This window comes from Lethenteron reissneri, chromosome 41 (assembly GCF_015708825.2).
Source record: "Lethenteron reissneri isolate LAM-NWPU_2019-01 chromosome 41, ASM1570882v1, whole genome shotgun sequence".
NCBI classification, from domain to species: Eukaryota; Metazoa; Chordata; class Hyperoartia; order Petromyzontiformes; family Petromyzontidae; genus Lethenteron; species Lethenteron reissneri.
This window is the reverse complement of record NC_083819.1, coordinates 11,671,896-11,690,505: the sequence shown is the minus strand read 5'-3', so window position 1 is coordinate 11,690,505 and position 18,610 is coordinate 11,671,896. Positions and strand designations below refer to the sequence as shown.

The window sequence follows — 18,610 nt, the reverse complement described above, 5'->3', positions numbered from 1 at the left end:
ACCGGCGCACCTTCCCGCCATTTCAACGGGCGCCAACTTTGAATCTCCCGCCATCGCCGCCGCAGCTGCTGAGGGCGTGGCCGGCCTGAAACTCGGGTCCGACATCGGCCTCGGGGGGGCTGCCGCGTCATCAGCGGACGGAGCGTCATCACTGGTGCGACCGGCGATGCCATCCGTCGTTCGCACCGAGGCACAGACGACTAGCGGGGACGGCAAAGGGCGGCCTTCCACGGCGACCGCTGCGCTGCACCAACGCCTGCCCCCACTAAAAGAGTTTGTGGGCGAGGAGGGCGACTGGGGCGGCTTCCAGCGGCGCTTCCTCACGCACCAGGAAATGGCGCAGTGGTCCGATGCCGAGGCGCTCTGCGCGCTGCCGGCGCTCCTCGACGGCGACGCCCTCGCCGCTCTCACATCGGCGCCCAAGGAGAAACGCTCCACGCTTCCGATGGCGCTGCAGTTGCTGGCTGCGGTCTACGGACCTTCAGCGGAATGCAGGCAGCGTTTTTACGATCGTCAACGGGGTGCAAAGGAGTCGCCCCTCGCCTATCGTACGAGTCTCCTGGCGCTGGCGAAGACGGCCTTCCCTCGAATGGACGATGAAGGCGTGGACGCGATGGTCACGGAAAAAATCCTCCTGCTGGCAGACGACCTGGACATCGCCGTCGTTGCTCAAGAGGACACTGAAATGGGTTCCCTCCAGGCGGCGCGGCTCCTCCACGCCAACCTGCTGTCGCAGCGACGGAAGGCCACCAGAGCGGCGGCCGGGCGTGCGGTGGCTGCAGCCGCCCTTCCGACGGAGGACGTCTACGCCGTCGACCATCGACAGCAGCAGAGGGCGGGTGTACGGGCGGGCCGCGACGGGTCAAGCCGCTCCGACCGTCCCTCATCACCGCCAGCGCTCCCGCGCTGTTACAACTGCGGCATCCGGGGCCATGTCGCCTCGGGGTGCCGCTCTCCTCGGCAGCGCGGGCCGACACCTCGACAGGACGCCGGGCCTCCTCCTCCCAAGCTCCATCAACATAACCCGGCGAGTCGCGGCACCCCTCATGTTTGGCCCATGCACACACCCGTCACACACTCGCACACCGCAACGAACGGGGAGCCGACATTGCGCACCGTCGGGCCAACACGCACCACCATGGGGGCTCAAATCGAACCCGGTCAGTGGTCCATGTTGGCCCATCGCGTAGTGGCTGCGTCGTCGGGCTCGTCGGCCGTGGTAGGGCGCATTGACGGGGTCGAGGTGCGCATCCTGGTCGATACAGGTGCATCGGCGACCATTATTTCGGAACTCATTTACAATATTCTCCCTGTCCAGAGCCGTTCCTTACTGCCGTGTACGTCCCATTCTATGCTGCTAACGGGGGCTCACTGGGCATCGTTGGACAGATTCGAGCCCAAATTTGTATCGGTGATATTAAATTGTCTGGCCCCATTTTTGTTTCCTCCTCGCTGGCGGTTCCGTGCCTGCTGGGGACGGACTTCTTGGGCAAAATGCCGATTCGTATTTTAATTGACCAGGGCTGCATAGAGCTCCCGTCGGGGCGACGCATGGCGTTTCTGCCTTCCCCTACTGCGGCTCGGACGGCGTTCGCGACGGTACCGGCGTTTGTCGTCAAAACGGTTCGCGTACCGCCGGGGGCACAAATGTTGGTGCCTCTCAAACTTCGTCGGCCCTTCGCTAAGGGCATTGGGGACCAGGGTATTCTGCTGGGGCCATCTAGGGCTGGGGTTAGCGGACCTCATTTGATTCCGGCCCAGACCATCGTAAAAGGGGACGGGGACCCTTTCATCGCGGTCCTCAATGTGGGGTCGCAGACAGTGGTAGTTCCTCAAGGGACCGTGCTTGCTCACGCAACGCCGGTGCCCTGTGAGGAACCTGTCGCGAACCACGTCGGCTCTGTCCCTCTGCCGCGTCCACATTCGGACACCGATGAAGGGTGGCTCGAGGCGCTTTGTGCGGGATCGACGGACCTGTCGGATTTAGAGCGTCAGAAACTTAGAACCCTGCTGCGCGAATTTTCCGACGTTTTCAGTCAGAACAAATTCGATTTAGGCTGTACCCATCTGCTGCGTCACCATATTGATACGGGTGACAGCGCGCCAATACGCCAAAATCCCTTTCGGTTAAGTCCCACCGAAAAGGACCATGTCAAATCGGCTGTTGATGACATGTTGGCCGCCGACATCATTTCTCCCTCTACCAGCCCGTGGGGAGCACCGATCGTCCTGGTTAAGAAACAGGATGGCTCGTTGCGGTTTTGCGTCGATTTTCGCCGCCTCAACAAAATTTCTGTGGCCGACGCATACCCACTCCCACGAATTGACGAATCGCTGGACGCTTTGGCGGGAGCGCGATTCTTCTCCACATTGGATTTGCTTTCGGGATTCTGGCAGCTTCCTCTGGATGATTCTAAGCCTAAAACTGCATTCCGTACACCGCACGGTCTCTTCCAATTCAACCGGTTGCCGATGGGACTCCACTCGGCGCCGGCGACTTTCCAGCGATTGATGGAATTGGTTTTGGCTGGATTGCAATGGGATTCGTGTTTGATTTATTTGGATGACGTTATCGTCTTTAGCAAAACATTTGACGAGCATCTCCAGAGGTTGCGGGCGGTTTTCCTCAAAATGCGGGCTGCTAATTTGAAATTTAAACCCCAAAAATGTCATCTGTTACGCGAATCGGTGTGTTATTTGGGGCACATCGTTGGACGCTCAGGTATTGCTACCGATCCCGCCAAAACGCAGTGCGTCAGCTCCTGGCCGACTCCCACCTCTGTGGGAGAGGTCAGGAGTTTCATTGGATTCGCGTCATATTACCGACGCTTTGTCGCGGATTTTGCCATAATTGCTAAACCCCTTCATGCTTTAACATCAAAGGGGGTCCGCTTCCATTGGGGACAGGAGGAGGAGGCCGCTTTCAGCTCCCTTCGGGGGGCTCTGGTTAAAGCCCCTCCCTTGGTTTACCCCGATTTTTCAAAACCCTTTGTGCTCGACACCGATGCGAGCAACACAGGTATTGGGGGCGTGCTTTCCCAGGTGGTTGATGGCGTGGAAAGGGTGGTCGCGTATGGCAGTCGGGTGTTGTCTCCAGCGGAGCAACGATACTGTGTCACCCGGCGGGAACTGTTGGCAATTCTCTATTTCATCCAACAGTACCGGCCATATCTGTACGGTCAGCGTTTCACCGTCCATACAGACCATGCGGCATTACAGTACGCCCTGCGAGTTCAACAACCATCGGGACAATTGTCTCGATGGTTGGAGGTTCTCCAGGACTTTGATTTTGAAACCACGTACCGTAAGGGCGTTCGCCACACAAATGCCGACGCTCTATCGCGCATGCCAACCACCCCCGAATGCGCATGCCTCCTGGGGTCGGGTCGTTGCAGGTATCCCGCTGAATTCCCTGTTCCGGTCTTGGCGGCCGGGGACGACGCAGCGTCGATGACAAATTCGATCGCACAACAGGGAAAAGATTCCCTGTTGGGGTTGCCCGTCAATGAATGGGGGCGCCTCCAGATGGAGGATACCTCTCTCCTCGGGTTGCGTCGTCACGTCGGCTGTGCTGGGCAGGGCAGGGGTTATGCCGACTCATGGGAATTGGTGCATGGTCTGCTGATGCACTGGGACGGGAAATCCCATCGACATCGGCTGGTGGTCCCTTCGGGGTTGCGGGGCAACGCGGTGTGGGCCGCACATGAGCGCCTCCTACATCTGGGGACCCAAAAGACCCTTGCCTTACTCCAACTTGATTATTTTTGGCCAGGCATGACGAAGGATGTCGGGGATTTACTGGGGTCATGCCCTCGGTGCGCGCAACGAAAACCGCCAGCACGTGTGTCTAACCCACCCTTGCAGTCAATCAAAGTGTCCAGAGTTAACGAACTCGTCGCGCTGGATATTTTGGGCCCATTCCCCGCCACACCCAGGGGCAATAGATATTTGTTAACTGGTGTGGAGTATTTTACACGCTGGCCTATGGCCTGGCCCCTTGCCAACCAGTCGGCAGCAGCCATCGTGGAGGCCTTTGTTCAGGGTTATGTCCTGGACAAAGGTGCTCCGGAGCGGCTGCTGACCGACCAGGGCAAAAAATTTTCCGGTAAATTGCTCAAAGAAGTCTGTGAGCTCCTGGGCACGAAGAAAATTCGTACCTCCCCGTATCACCCGCAGACTGACGGGATGGTCGAGCGTTTGCATCGGACCATCTCGTCAATGTTGTCGCAGCAGGTGTCGGACTCACAGACCGATTGGGACTTGCAAATTCAAGGGGTGTTGGCGGCGTACCGGATGGCCCCCCACGCAGCTACGGGATTTTCACCCTTCTACCTCATGTACGGCCGCGAACCTGACCCGCCTGTTCGTGCCCAGCTGCAGATCCCCGCGCCTCAGGGAAAAACTAAATTGGCTGACCATGTGAAATTTAATTTGGCCAAATTGACGGAGGCACGGGATGCTGCCATGCAAAACTCTGACCTCCGTCAGAAAGCGAATGAGCGGCTCAGACTGGGTCGGGCGCACATGCTGCAGTGGAAGCCGGGGGACAAGGCATGGCTGCACTGTCCCCAGGTGCCACTCGCAACCTCCTCTAAGCTGGTGCGGCCGTGGCGGGGCCCTGTGGAGGTGGTTGAGGTTTTGCGACCACAGTGCGTGCGCATCAAATGGGGAAAGCGGCGGTGGTTCGTCCACCCCTCTAGATTAAAACCCTTCGTTGCGGAACACATCCCCACTTCACACACGCGTGGCCAAACATGCGGGGGGTCGACCGACTCAAAGGGTCCGTCTCCGCTGCTCTCGCCGGACGTATTGCCGGCTGTCCCGCCCCCAGGTGCACCAGGAATGACGGGCTCACGCCCCACAACCCCAACGGGGGATGCCGAGGGTCTCGAGACATCGACAACAGACCCACTCGGAAATGGACAGTTGCCACCCGGCGGGCCGCCGTCCGGGGTTGCCCCGTGTGACGGGCCAGCGGCAAGGACGCGCGCAAGAATGCGCAGACTCTTGTGATGAAAAAAAGAGAAAAAAAATTTTTAGTATTTTTTTCCACACATTGTGTTCACGATGTACGCATGTTGTCTTCTTTGTGTGGTGTGTGTGGTGGGGGAGTTCCCTCCTGGCACATTGAATTGTACGTATGGTGTGTTCCTGGTGTGTTGTGTGTGCGCAGGGGTTCCCTGAAATTTGTATATACAATGGTTTTACGGTATTCGTATTTATTCGGGGGTGGGGCGCGTCGGGTTATTTTCCTTTCTGGCTTTTCTGGTTTTTCTTGTTGTTCTCGTCGCGTTATGGTTAAAAAAAAAATTGCGAGGCACACGCGTGGTCAAGGGGTAAATAAAACTTTTATTGTTGTTGTTGCAGCCGGGACGGCTGCGAGCTATGTAGGGGGGGGTGATGTAGGGGTGTTACAAAGGGGCTATATATACATAGGATCCAACGGGAAACAAACACAGTGGGCGGGGCTCCGTAAGCACACGGGGGAGGTGCTCGCAACGACGTCCGCATCGGGCAGCCTGGGGGGCTGGCCCGGAGTTGTGATCCCCCAGGGGGGCCCCACCCCTCAGCGGGGGGTTGGGGTATAAAGAGGGGTGAGCCAGAGGGCTCAGGGCACAATGTTACAGCTAAAGGAGCGAAGACCCAAGATCGTCTAGTTAGGCCCTGGACTCCCCTGGGACGCCGCCCTTGTCAGGGCCGCGCAGGACCGAGCCAGCGGCGTGGTCCCGAGAACCAGAGCGAGTGCTCTGGGACTCCGGGTACCGTAGCCTGACTTACCAGTGTCGGGCCAGACAGCCTCCCCTAGCTCTTAAATGGAGGACTAGGAGGTAGGACGGAGCTAGCTAGGAGTATATTCCCAGCTAGACGGGTGAGGGGGCCGCTACCCCCTCTAGTATTGTATGCCCGCGGTTTGTAACCACTAACGCGGAATAAATACGTGTGCCTCAACCTCGAGTGTCCAAGCCTCTTCAACGGTACTACACATGCATTATTGCGCCCCCCCCAAAATAAAAAAAAGTCTATTTTTAGACTTTTTGCATTGTGTACAGTCTGGAAGCTACCCACATGCCAAATTTTAAGTTTGTTGCATGTTGGGAAGTATGCTAAACATTTCGAACAGACACACATTCACAAATTTCCCTTTTATATACATAGATAAAGTCCATATATTTATTAAGAATAAAGTCCAATAATAACTCAACACGTAACACGAGTGACTCCGTACACTCGGGTGATGAGACACAACCCTAATCGGAGCCAATCTAGCTTCTAAGCTCCAGACAACTTGCAGACGATGGAGACGCCCCAATCCGAGGTGACAACGACGGCAGTTCCCCACACCAAGCAGCCCCAAGCCTCCGCTCACACTGCTATTTATGCTCGCCCGCTCTGGCCACACGCTAAGCCTCAATCCTCCTCACCGCACCTGGCCTTGCCGCTCACGTCCTTCTCCCCCATTGGATCCCGTCTCATGAATCCTCATTAACTCGTCCATCAGTAATACTTCCCCGTCATTGGCTCCCGTCTCATTAATAGCTCATACATTAGTAACCATGGTCCCGGGGAGCTACACTGTCCCGCTATCGCTCCGCACTGTCATTACACATTGATTTTAAATGTGGAGGGAAAAACCGGAGGACCAAGAGAAAAATCCACGCGACCACAGGAAAAGAGACGCGCAAACTTCAAATATCAAACAGGCGTCAGAGTCAGGATCGAACCCACGACCTCCTGCATACCAGGCGAGGTAGTCGACATCTCCTAGCCACCGCGGCGCCCAAAGCAATTCATACCGACAGGCTGCTCCAACATCGAAATGGAACACACATAACGAGGGGACACTCACACGAACCAGTCGACCGCCAGAACCAGAGACAGGTCTTTGGTGGGGACGCCGACCGCCTCCAGGATGATGGCAAGCGTCAGGATGCCGCCTGCTGGGATCCCAGCTGCTCCCACGCTCGATGCTGTTGCCGTGACGCTGCACAAATGAAAACACAGTCACGTTAAAAAACCCACTCTCGTGTACAAATATATACCGGATACCATAACACAATTGTAATTTGTCATCCATTATTATATTGCAATTTGATGTCATTGTTCGATGTGCTTCAGCCGGTCCGTGTTGTTAATGTTGAGTATAATTATTATACATATTATTTATACTATTAATCAGTGTATACATTTTGCTGTTGATTATATTACTAATTATAGGTTGACCTTTTCTTACCTTGACGACCGCTCGTAATGAACTTCTCTCACTGCTTGTTAAGGACTCGGTCTATCAGACTCACTGTTTTGTAGCATCCACACTGTTCAACCATCACAATGCAGGTCACCACAACACACTCACTCACTTACTCACCCACTCATTCACTCACCACACTGCATGTCACCACAACACACTCACTCACTTACTCACCCACTCGTTCACTCACCACACTGCATGTCACCAAAACACACTCACTCACCCACTCATTCACTCACCACACTGCATGTCACCACAACACACTCACTCACATTCCCACCCACTCATTCACTCACCACACTGCATGTCACCACAACACACTCACTCACTTACTCACCCACTCACCACACTGCATGTCACCACAACACACTCACTCACTTACTCACCCACTCATTCACTCACCACACTGCATGTCACCAAAACAGTCATTGACTCACTTACTCACCCACTCATTCACTCACCACACTGCATGTCACCAAAACACACTCACTCACTCACCCATTCATTCACTCACCACACTGCATGTCACCACAACACACTCACTCACATACCCACCCACTCATTCACTCACCACACTGCATGTCACCACAACACACTCACTCACTTACTCACCCACTCATTCACTCACCACACTACATGTCACCACAACATACTCACTCACTTACTCACCCACTCATTCACTTACCACACTGCATGTCACCAAAACAGTCACTTACTCACCCACTCACCCGCTTATCACACTGCAGGTTACCACAACACAGTCACTCACTCACCTACTCATCCACTCACCACACTGCAGGTTACCACAATACACTCACTCACCTACTCACCCACTCACTCACCAGACTGCAGGTCACCACAGCACACTCACTCACCTACTCACCCACTCACTCACCTACTCACTCACTCACTACTCTGCAGGTCACTAAAACTTATCTTTCTGTTTATTGCCTCTGCACTGCTCCACTTTGGAATTCTGTCCCATTTTCACTTTTGTCAAGTCTTCCAGCATTGGTCAATTAAAGAAACACATTTAAATTCTTATAAATCTACTTGGTGTTTGTGGCTTTTGGGCCTGTACCCATCAACTGTGAATCAGAAAATAAGATATGGAGTCTTCATCAACAATGACAATTAGCACCTGACTATAAATAATATAGTGGGCAGAGCTCAACACCATAATTATAATGTCATCCACAAAAGACACTACTAACTCTTCCACAAAGGTCATCAGTTTATATTCTGTGCATAAAATATAGGTCACGCGATGCACCCGAGTGTGGTGACGTAATCAGAGCATAAATGTCTGATATCTGTTTTGTTTACGATGACAATAATCAAATTTATACCATTACTCCTGCAGTCAAATTTTTGGAAAACATCAAATGTCGCCGTGAATCACTTTGATCAAATCGTGTCTGTGTCACGAGCGATGAGCTACAACTGGCTGGAATGTGGAATTTCCACCACTGGCTCAGGGCTGCGGAGATGTGTGGAGATGTGCAACGCCTCAATGCTCACGTGAGCAGGGAATCACTTTGCTCTTAATACGTATAGTAGTTGTTCCACTTTTGTGGTTTGGTGAACCGCAACATTGCGCTACTTACATTTACGATAACTTTCCATCACAAACCGTTGCCGTAAAAAATAAGAATAAACTCACGACTGTAGAGAGCGCACCCGCAAGCTCACGTGTGACTCACAGGATCGTGAAGATCTGCCCCGCATCCAAATGTATGTCATTGAACTGAGCGATGAAGACGGTGGCCACACACTGGAACAGAGCGGCACCATCCATATTCACGGTGGCGCCGATCGGCAGGATGAAGCGGCTGATGCGCTTGTCCACGCCGTTGTTCTCCTCCACGCACTTCATCATGAGGGGCAGCGTCGCCGAGCTGCGACAAAAAAGGGTTCAACAAGAAGGGTCATGGTCGGGAAACGGCGGAGCCTGAAATGAGAAGATGCCGCCGGTGCCCTCGCTTCATTTGTTGCGCATGCGCTCCTTGCCGTTTTTTTTCATCTCTGTCTCTTAGATTTTTATTTTTTATTCTTGAGTCCCTGTTGCAGATTAGAATTTATTTTGGAGTTTTTGAATGCGTTTTGTGTTGTTCTGGGTTTGATAGGTTTTGGTTTTGTTGTCGTGGATTTCCAGGGCCGCCTGTGATGCACTGCTGCTGTGGCGCCTGGCCTTGCCGAAGCTGCTGCACCCTGCTGCACCCTGGGTCTGTCTGAGAAACTGCTGCACCCTGGGTCTGTCTGAGAAACTGCTGCACCCTGGGTCTGTCAGAGAAACAGCTGCACCCTGGTTCTGCCTGAGAAACTGCTGCACCCTGGCTCTGTCTGAGAAACTGCTGCACCCTGGCTCTGTCTGAGAAACTGCTGCACCCTGGGTCTGTCTGAGAAACTGCTGCACCCTGGCTCTGTCTGAGAAACTGTTGCACCCTGGTTCTGTCTGAGAAACTGCTGCACCCTGGTTCTGTCTGAGAAACTGTTGCACCCTGGTTCTGTCTGAGAAACAGCTGCACCCTGGGTCTGTCTGAGAAACTATTGCACCCTGGTTCTGTCTGAGAAACAGCTGCACCCTGGCTCTGTCTGAGAAACAGCTGCACCCTGGTTCTGTCTGAGAAACTGTTGCACCCTGGTTCTGTCTGAGAAACAGCTGCACCCTGGTTCTGTCTGAGAAACTGTTGCACCCTGGCTCTGTCTGAGAAACAGCTGCACCCTGGCTCTGTCTGAGAAACAGCTGCACCCTGGGTCTGCCTGAGAAACTTCTGCACTCTGGCTCTGTCTGAGAAACTGCTGCACCCTGGTTCTGTCTGAGAAACTGTTGCACCCTGGCTCTGTCTGAGAAACTGCTGCACCCTGGGTCTGTCTGAGAAACTGCTGCACCCTGGTTCTGTCTGAGAAACTGTTGCACCCTGGTTCTGTCTGAGAAACAGCTGCACCCTGGCTCTGTCTGAGAAACAGCTGCACCCTGGGTCTGCCTGAGAAACTTTTGCACCCTGGTTCTGTCTGAGAAACTGCTGCACCCTGGTTCTGTCTGAGAAACTGTTGCACCCTGGCTCTGTTTGAGAAACTGCTGCACCCTGGGTCTGTCTGAAAAACTGCTGCACCCTGGTTCTGTCTAAGAAACTGCTGCACCCTGGTTCTGTCTGAGAAACTGTTGCACCCTGGTTCTGTCTGAGAAACAGCTGCACCCTGGCTCTGTCTGAGAAACAGCTGCACCCTGGGTCTGCCTGAGAAACTTCTGCATCCTGGTTCTGTCTGAGAAACTGCTGCACCCTGGCTCTGTCTGAGAAACTGCTGCACCCTGGCTCTGTCTGAGAAACTTCTGCCTCCTGGCTCTGTCTGAGAAACTGCTGCACCCTGGTTCTGTCTGAGAATCTGTTGCACCCTGGCTGTCTGAGAAACTGCTGCACCCTGGGTCTGTCTGAGAAACTGCTGCACCCTGGCTCTGTCTGAGAAACTGTTGCACCCTGGTTCTGTCTGAGAAACTGCTGCACCCTGGCTCTGTCTGAGAAACTGCTGCACCCTGGTTCTGTCTGAGAAACTGTTGCACCCTGGCTCTGTCTGAGAAACTGCTGCACCCTGGGTCTGTCTAAGACACAGCTGCACACTGGTTCTGCCTGAAAAACTGCTGCACCCTGGCTCTGTCTGAGAAACTGCTGCACCCTGGGTCTGTCTGAGAAACTGCTGCACCCTGGCTCTGTCTGAGAAACTGTTGCACCCTGGTTCTGTCTGAGAAACTGCTGCACCCTGGCTCTGTCTGAGAAACTGTTGCACCCTGGTTCTGTCTGAGAAACAGCTGCACCCTGGGTCTGTCTGAGAAACTGTTGCACCCTGGTTCTGTCTGAGAAACTGCTGCACCCTGGTTCTGTCTGAGAAACAGCTGCACCCTGGCTCTGTCTGAGAAACAGCTGCACCCTGGCTCTGTCTGAGAAACTGCTGCACCCTGGCTCTGTCTGAGAAACTGCTGCACCCTGGCTCTGTCTGAGAAACTTCTGCCTCCTGGGTCTGGGCCTGCTGCTTCCTGGGGCTGCCATTTTTTTATGTTAATGTGGTTTGCGATGTTAAACGTTTTGAGATGAAAAATTGCATGAATGCTACTACATAAAATAAATTATTATTCATTCATTTTATTATCCTGATTTCAGTAGGAACAAAAAACGTGAAATATAGCGATATAAAGTCAAATCTTAAAACTTGTATATGAAGCATGCAGCACGAAATCACAAAGAAGGGTAAACATGGCACCATTTTACTACGGAGGAACCATTACAGTAGTGGTTCTCAACCGGGGATACGAAGACCCTTGGGGGTACGCATGGCAATGTCCCAGAGGGTACATGAGGTGATTTATAAATGTGTGCAATTATATCACACATGAGAGTCATTGGTGAGTAATCATGTATGAATCTGCCAATATAAATAGCCGACGATAAAATGTAATCCATATAGTGACCGAGAAGGGTATAAATGACCTTTCTAAACTCAACATAAACAATATGGTTTACAAGAGTAACCAGCAAGCGGGAACAAATTATGTCACCCATGCAGAGCGTCCGTTGAATATTAATTTTGTCAAATTCGCTTGCAGTTACTTGGCTCTAGGATATACCTCACACAATCGACAATTGGTTAAAATATTGATGTTCATGATTCATTACATTTATTTCTCAGAACCACGCTTGCATCAGCCAAGGGGGTTTACTCGCTTGAAACTAAACTCAACAAGGGGGGGGGGGGGGGTTACATAGTAGGCAACGAAGGCTGAGAACCACTGGGCTAGATAATGCATTTTGCACGATGGTGTAAATGCAATATGCTGGTACACCAAACTGGCATTTCTCAAATCAGTGTAAGCTCAAGCATGAATTGTTTTTTTAAGGGTAAATGGAAAAGGACATGGACTGCAGGGTGAATATTTTTGACACCAGACTTTGAAATTTCCATTTTAACCACAGATTATATACGATCGTGTTGGAAAACGATTTAAGTAATATACAGTATAAAAACATATCCTTGTCACAAATGCTCTCCTAGACGTGTTTACACGGTGCTCTGTAAATGTTAAACGTAAGGAAAATTTGTTGCCTTGAAGAGGTGCCGAAGGCGGTGGTGAGGGCTGTGAGGATACCAAGCAGGAACGTGTACGGATTCCTCCTCGTGAACGCAAAGAAGATCGCTGGCAGCACAATGAGGCCGTGAATGAGCTGCCCCACGACGCAGCACATTATGTATTTGCCCAGGCTAGTGATCAGCAGAACCACGTTCTGCATCTCCACAATCTTGCTGGCCACCAGGAACATGATTCCAATGGGGGCATACCTGCACGCAGCAGCAAACGTGCAACGTAGTTGAAGCAAATCTTATCAATGTGTTTTACATTTTGTACAACATTTATAAAAACTCTGCCAAGTCAAGCGGCTCAGGGATAATCATACTTCATACTCAATTAGAAGGGGAAAAAACATCTGGCTGGCTTCCTGCCTGGATTCCTGTCTGCCTAGCTCTCTGGTGCGCAGGCGCACATGTGAAGCAGTGACGTCCCCACGCACTTTCACGTGGTGACGTCACCCGCATCCCACGGCGTTGAGCTGCGTTCGTGCTGACGTCACGCCTCCCCCCTCCCCACCCTCCACTATGGCCGTGGATCGATATAAGTGGGAGATAGAGGAGGGAGGTGAGGAATGAGACAGAGGGAGGTGGGGAATGAGATAGTGGGAGGTGAGGAATGAGATAGAGGGAGGTGAGGAATGAGATAGAGTGAGGTGAGGAATGAGATAGAGTGAGGTGAGGAATGAGATAGAGGGAGGTGGGAATGAGATAGAGGGAGGTGGAAGAGACAGGAACACAGAGGAGAGGGGTGGGGAGAGAGTGAAAGGACATTCAACGGAGAGGAAAAGAGAGCAAAACGGAAAGAGGAAAGCAACAAGCAGTGGGAGTGAGCCTCAGGGAGAGGCAAGATATTATAATGGGAAAGGTGGAAATGAGGAGGGCAAGTGAGATAAATAGGGGGGAAGGAAGTGGTGAGATGCAAGTGGAGGGACGAGAGGAATACAGAGGGAGGGAGAGGTAGAAAAGAGAACAGAGGAAAGGAGAAACAGAGACAAAGTGATAGAGATAGATTGATATATACAGGACAGAGAAGGATGCAGAGACACAGTGATCTATCATGGGACCTCCTTTGCCAGTACCAAAATATGAGAATAGGGTTTCCACTTTTTTATGGCAACAAAACAGGTGTTAAGATGTTAAAACACCAAATTGGAACATTTTACAAGGAATCATGTCTGCATTAACCACAATACTTGTAGTCAGAATACAACAAAAAACATACTCTGACAATATATGCATTGTCTTCGAAACTGATTGGTCCACACCAGAGACAGCTTTCTTTGGAGCCTAGTCTCAAATGGTGTTAGACCCCAAAAGGCGTATGCTTTAAGGCATATGCCTTGTGGCGTCCTCTGGTCCAACACCATTTGAGACTAGGCTCAAAAGAAAGCTGTCTCTGGTGTGGACCAATCAGTTTCAAAGACAATGCATATATTATTAGAGTATGTTTTTGTTTGCATTCTGACCACAAGTATTGTGGTTAATGCAGTCATGATTCCTTGTAAAAGATTTCAGTTTGGTGTTTTAACGTCTTAACACCTGTTTTGTTGCCAGAAAAAAGGGGAAAACCTTATTATCAATAGGGCACATCTTTAGTCTATTTTTTGTATTGGGACATTGTATGATGAAGTTGATATTTATAAGGACACGGGGTGACCAATAAAGTCTGAATTGGTCTAATAAGGTAGACACTGATAAGGGGTTGACAGCTATGATGTACACTTCTCTTTTGTGTTCATAAGACAATTACCCACACAGGTTGTCAGCTCACCACATGATCCAGGACACGAGCACCATGGTCCCTTCGTTAAACACGTTGAACACGCGAATGAGGACCTCTCCCTCTGTCCCAAGTTGCCGCAGAGCAATTCCAAAGGCAATGGCAAACACCACCAGTCCCAGAATATTCATTCCGTCCGCATCCGAACCAACTGGGATCTGGAAAACGTGCATACGCGCACAATATTTACAGGCATTCACACACGCAGGTGCAGCGAGGGTCACTGATGAACGCCTATAATAGACAAACCAAAAGTGTGAGAATGGGAAGGCTGGTGGGAACGGAACGTGGGATTGACCGAGGGGTTGAAGTAGGGGAAAAGGCGGAAAAATGAGATGACGAGGTGAAAGACGTTAAGAGGTGTATGAGGATGAAAGAAGAGGATTGGTGAAGAAGAGGAGGAGAAGGAGGAGAGAGAGAGAGAGAGAGAACCTCCTCAAAGGTTCTAGAAGAAACAGGGAGAGAGAGGATGCAAATGGAGGCATGGCAAGATCGTGAGGTCTTTCTGTTTGGGGAGAATAAAGTGCCTTACTGAAGAGGCAACTCGTGTGGACTGCCTTTCTTCCGGTGGCAGTGATAGCCTACAAGATGCCTCGCTTGAGTAGAAGATGCCCACGCGGAGAGTCCACGGAAGCGAAATAGGAGGGGAGTGAGGGAGAAAAATCCACAAATACGGATGGCCCAACTCCAGAGACCCCCTCTTCTCCTGGCCGCCTCTCGAGGAAAAGATAGACCGGCTGTCAGAGATGTTCACTCATACTGCCGCTGAAGCCGATGGAAGGAGGGAGAGCGGCTCTCCACAGCCATCGCCAAGTCCGTCGCCATCGCCGACCGCGCGGGACGTCATTGCCATTCCGTCGAACGCCATGAGCGACTTCCCGCAGCCATCGCCACTGCTGTTACTGTCCCTCCTGGACCAGCTGGGCAACCCGAAGCATGCAGCCCAGTGCCACGGAGAGAGGGATAGCGTTTCCACAGCTGTCGCCGTCGTCGCTGCTGCTGCTACCGCTACCATTCGTCAGAACTCATTTTGGTTTAGTTCGAAGGAAAAGGACTACGTTCATCAGGCGGTTGACGAGATGTTGGCCGCCGATATAATCTCCCCGTCAACCAGTCCTTGGGGTGCTCCCATTGTCCTGGTTAAAAAGGATGGGAGTTTGCGGTTCTGTGTGGACTTTCGGAAATTATATAAGTCTCCGTGGCGGACGCGTATCCACTCCCACGGATGGACATTCGTTGGATGCCCTGTCGGGGGCATGGTTTTTCTCCACCCTGGATCTATTGTCATGGCAGTTGCCAAAACCATGACAATATAGAGAACGGGGTGGAGAGCGTGGTTGCTTACGTTAGCCGGGTGCTGTCCCCCGCAGAGCAGCACTATTGTGTTAGGTGCCGCGAGTTGTTGGCTATCGTGCACTTTGTACAACAGTACTGCCCGTACCTCTACGGAAGGCAGTTCATGGTACGCACAGATCACGCGGCTTTGCAATACGCGCTACACATTGACCAGCCGTCCGCACCACTCTCGCGATGGTTGGAAATCTTGCAAGATTATTAATTTGAAGTCACCTATAGGAAGGGGTTGTGCCACTGCAACGTGGACGCTCTGTCTTGGTTATCGCCGAAGAGCCAGTGCGCATGTTTGATGGGCGCCGGCTGTTGTAAGCAGGTGGATGCGGGGCAGCCGGGTGCCGTGGTAGAATCGGTGGATGCTCCGCCACCTGTACGGGGGGTGGCGTGCGATAATACTATTGGTCTTGCACAAGAGGAATGGAGGCACCTCCAAGCAGAGGACACCTCCTTACTAAAGTTACAGCACCGTGTTGATGCACCAAGCGATAGGGAGGGTCCAGGGGGTATGTCCCCCGTAGTCCTCTGAGATGGGCTACTTATGCGCTGGGATATGGAGGTACAGCGGTACTGTATCGTGGTGCCAACTGCTCTGCGGGGTAGAGTAACGAGAGCTGCCCATGTGTGATTGATTCACCTAAGCGTGCAGAAAACGTTGTTTACGTTCTTATGGCCGGGGATGGCAGGGGACGTTCATAACGTGCTCAAGGGATATGTATAATGTGCCCGCCAGAAGCCCCCGTCGAGACTGACCTGACCACCACTGCAGCCCATTGGGGTGTCCCGTGTAAATGAGCTCGATGCCCTCGACATCCTCGGGCCATTTCCTACCACTCTGAGGGGAAATAAATTCTTGCTGGTAGGGGTAGAGTACCTGTCACGGTGGCCGGTGCCATGGCCCCTACCGGATCAGTCGGCGGAGTCCATTACGGATGCGTTCCTGCATGGTTATGTATTGGATAAGGGGGCCCCGGAACATCTCCTTAAGGACCAGAGCTGAAATTTTTCTTCAAAATTGTTGCAAGAGGTATGTGATTTGTTGGGTATGAAGAAAATTCGAACCTCACCCTACCATCTCCAGACTGACGGGATGGTGGAACGTTTACATAGGACACTTATGTCCATGTTGTGTCAACCAGTCAACGAGGCACAGTCCGATTGGGACCTATACGTTCTGGGAGTTCTTGCGGCCGATAGGATGGCCCCTCATGCCTCTACCGGATTTTCCCTGTTTTTTTTTACGTATGGGAGAGAATGCGATCCCCCCCATGGAAGCCCAGTTAAATGTTGAGCCAAGCAAAAAGAGAGTCGCTGTGCCGGGACTGATGAGCCTCACCCTAAAGTACTTGATGGAAGCATGGGAGGTGTCCTGGAGAAATTCGGCCAAACGGCAGGCTGCAAATGATAAACTGGCTGGGCTTAAGGAATCGGAAAAATCGTGGAAATATGGGGAGAGGGCATGGCTGCATTGCCCCCAGGTGCCTGTGGGCACATCTCCTAAATTACATAGGCCATGGCAGGGCCCGGTGGAGTTCATTGAGGTTAGGAGGCCGCAGTGTGTACGGATCCAGGTTGGTCGCACGCGTTGGTATGTGCACCCATCACGACTGAAACCATAATTTCCACCTTATGAGGGAATTTCATCACCGCCATCTGATGGCCGGGATGTGTGATGTGTCCAACGGGGACAGACGTAGATTTACGGAAGTTGCGCATCTGCGAGACTCTGTTCCTCCATCCGCAGGATCCCAGGGCTTGACGCGTATGGAACCGCTGGCGGTGCCACCCACAGGCGGACCGGGGTGGACGGTACGACCGCCACCCATTTCTTCCTCTCCATCTTCGTCCCGGGGGGGACCGTGCCCGTTGGGCCAGCTGCGAGTCACCTCCGGGGTCCCTGGAGGACCCAAACCGGGCCCATACAAGGGACAGGCTAAAAGGACGCATTCCTAGACGGTTGGGTTCAGATGACCACCACTACTCAGCATTGGGTTGCTGTTATTTTAGGGGCTGGATTGTTGCTATGCATTGCAAATGTTGCATGGATGTTGTTGTGTTCGTCGGCTTTTGGTGTTATACCAGGGGACGCCAAAAGACGACTTTTGGCGTCCTCTGGTCTAACACCGTTTGAGACTAGGCTCGAAAGAAAGCTGTCTCTGGTATGGACCAATCAGTTTCAAAGACAATGCATATATTATCAGAGAATGTTTTTTGTTTGCATTCTGATCACAAGTATTGTGGTTAATGCAGACATGATTCCTTGTAAAAGGTTTCAGTTTGGTGTTTTAACATCTTAACACCTGTTTTGTTGCCAGAAGAAAGGGGAAAACCTATTCTCAGTGTATGAGACTGCGGTATGTTCTCTGTGTGCGTGTGTTGAGTGGCGCAGGAATGGTAGACCAGTGTTGCGGGGGTTTAGGCAGCACGCTGTAAAATTTTCCCTGCGTTAGGTGGCCAACGCAGCCAGGGGAGACACTCTGTAACCTTGCTCCCGCTGATCGTGTGGTGTGCAGGGGCAGAGGAAGTGGGGAGCTTGTGTATGTGTAATGCGGTTGTAAACGGCCCTTCTGAGGTGCCGTCAGGGGGGGGAGGAGTTAGGTCACGTGGGGGGAGAGGGGTTGAGTATAGAAGGAGGGGAACCGGAAGAGCAGGGGGAGTGACGGGGAGCCAGGAACAGAGGAAGGCCACGTAGGGCGAAGCGGGGTGTGGCGAGATCGCCACGAACACGGGGGAAGCGAGGATCGGCACCGTAGGCCAGCGGTGACCGACCCGAAGCAGCAAGGAGGCTGCAGTCAGCAGCGGGGCTGCACAGAGAGAGTGGGCAGCGGGTCTGCATACAGTGACAGCCAGAGGGTCTGCACATAGGGGTAGCAGCAAGTCTGCAGGGAGGACGTTACAATAGATGAAGCAGAGAGTCAGAGGGGAGAGGAAGCTATAATAGCAGTGAATAGCCGGGGGCTACAAACACAGGAGTTATAACAGAGTGCCGTGTGGGTAAAGACGTGAACCTGAATAAAGACACGAAGACAGAAAGAAGTGTTCGAGTCCTTTTATTACACTGGAGTCAGAAGTGAAACGGCATGGCGAAACAACTGAGGAAGAAGAATATC

At 52.3% G+C, this 18,610-nt stretch overlaps 1 protein-coding gene across 1 annotated transcript in view; it reads right to left on the bottom strand.

Annotated features, from left to right (window-relative positions):
• Positions 1 to 18,610, bottom strand: part of LOC133352727 (neutral amino acid transporter A-like) — a 56,307-nt gene that overhangs the window by 13,204 nt on the left and 24,493 nt on the right. Inside the window, exons 4-7 of the mRNA XM_061568556.1 lie at positions 14,142 to 14,308; positions 12,347 to 12,580; positions 8,953 to 9,147; positions 6,848 to 6,982 (exon numbers count right to left, since the gene is read on the bottom strand). Of these exons, the coding sequence (XP_061424540.1) occupies positions 6,848 to 6,982; positions 8,953 to 9,147; positions 12,347 to 12,580; positions 14,142 to 14,308 (731 nt within the window). The remainder of the gene's footprint in view (positions 1 to 6,847; positions 6,983 to 8,952; positions 9,148 to 12,346; positions 12,581 to 14,141; positions 14,309 to 18,610) is intronic.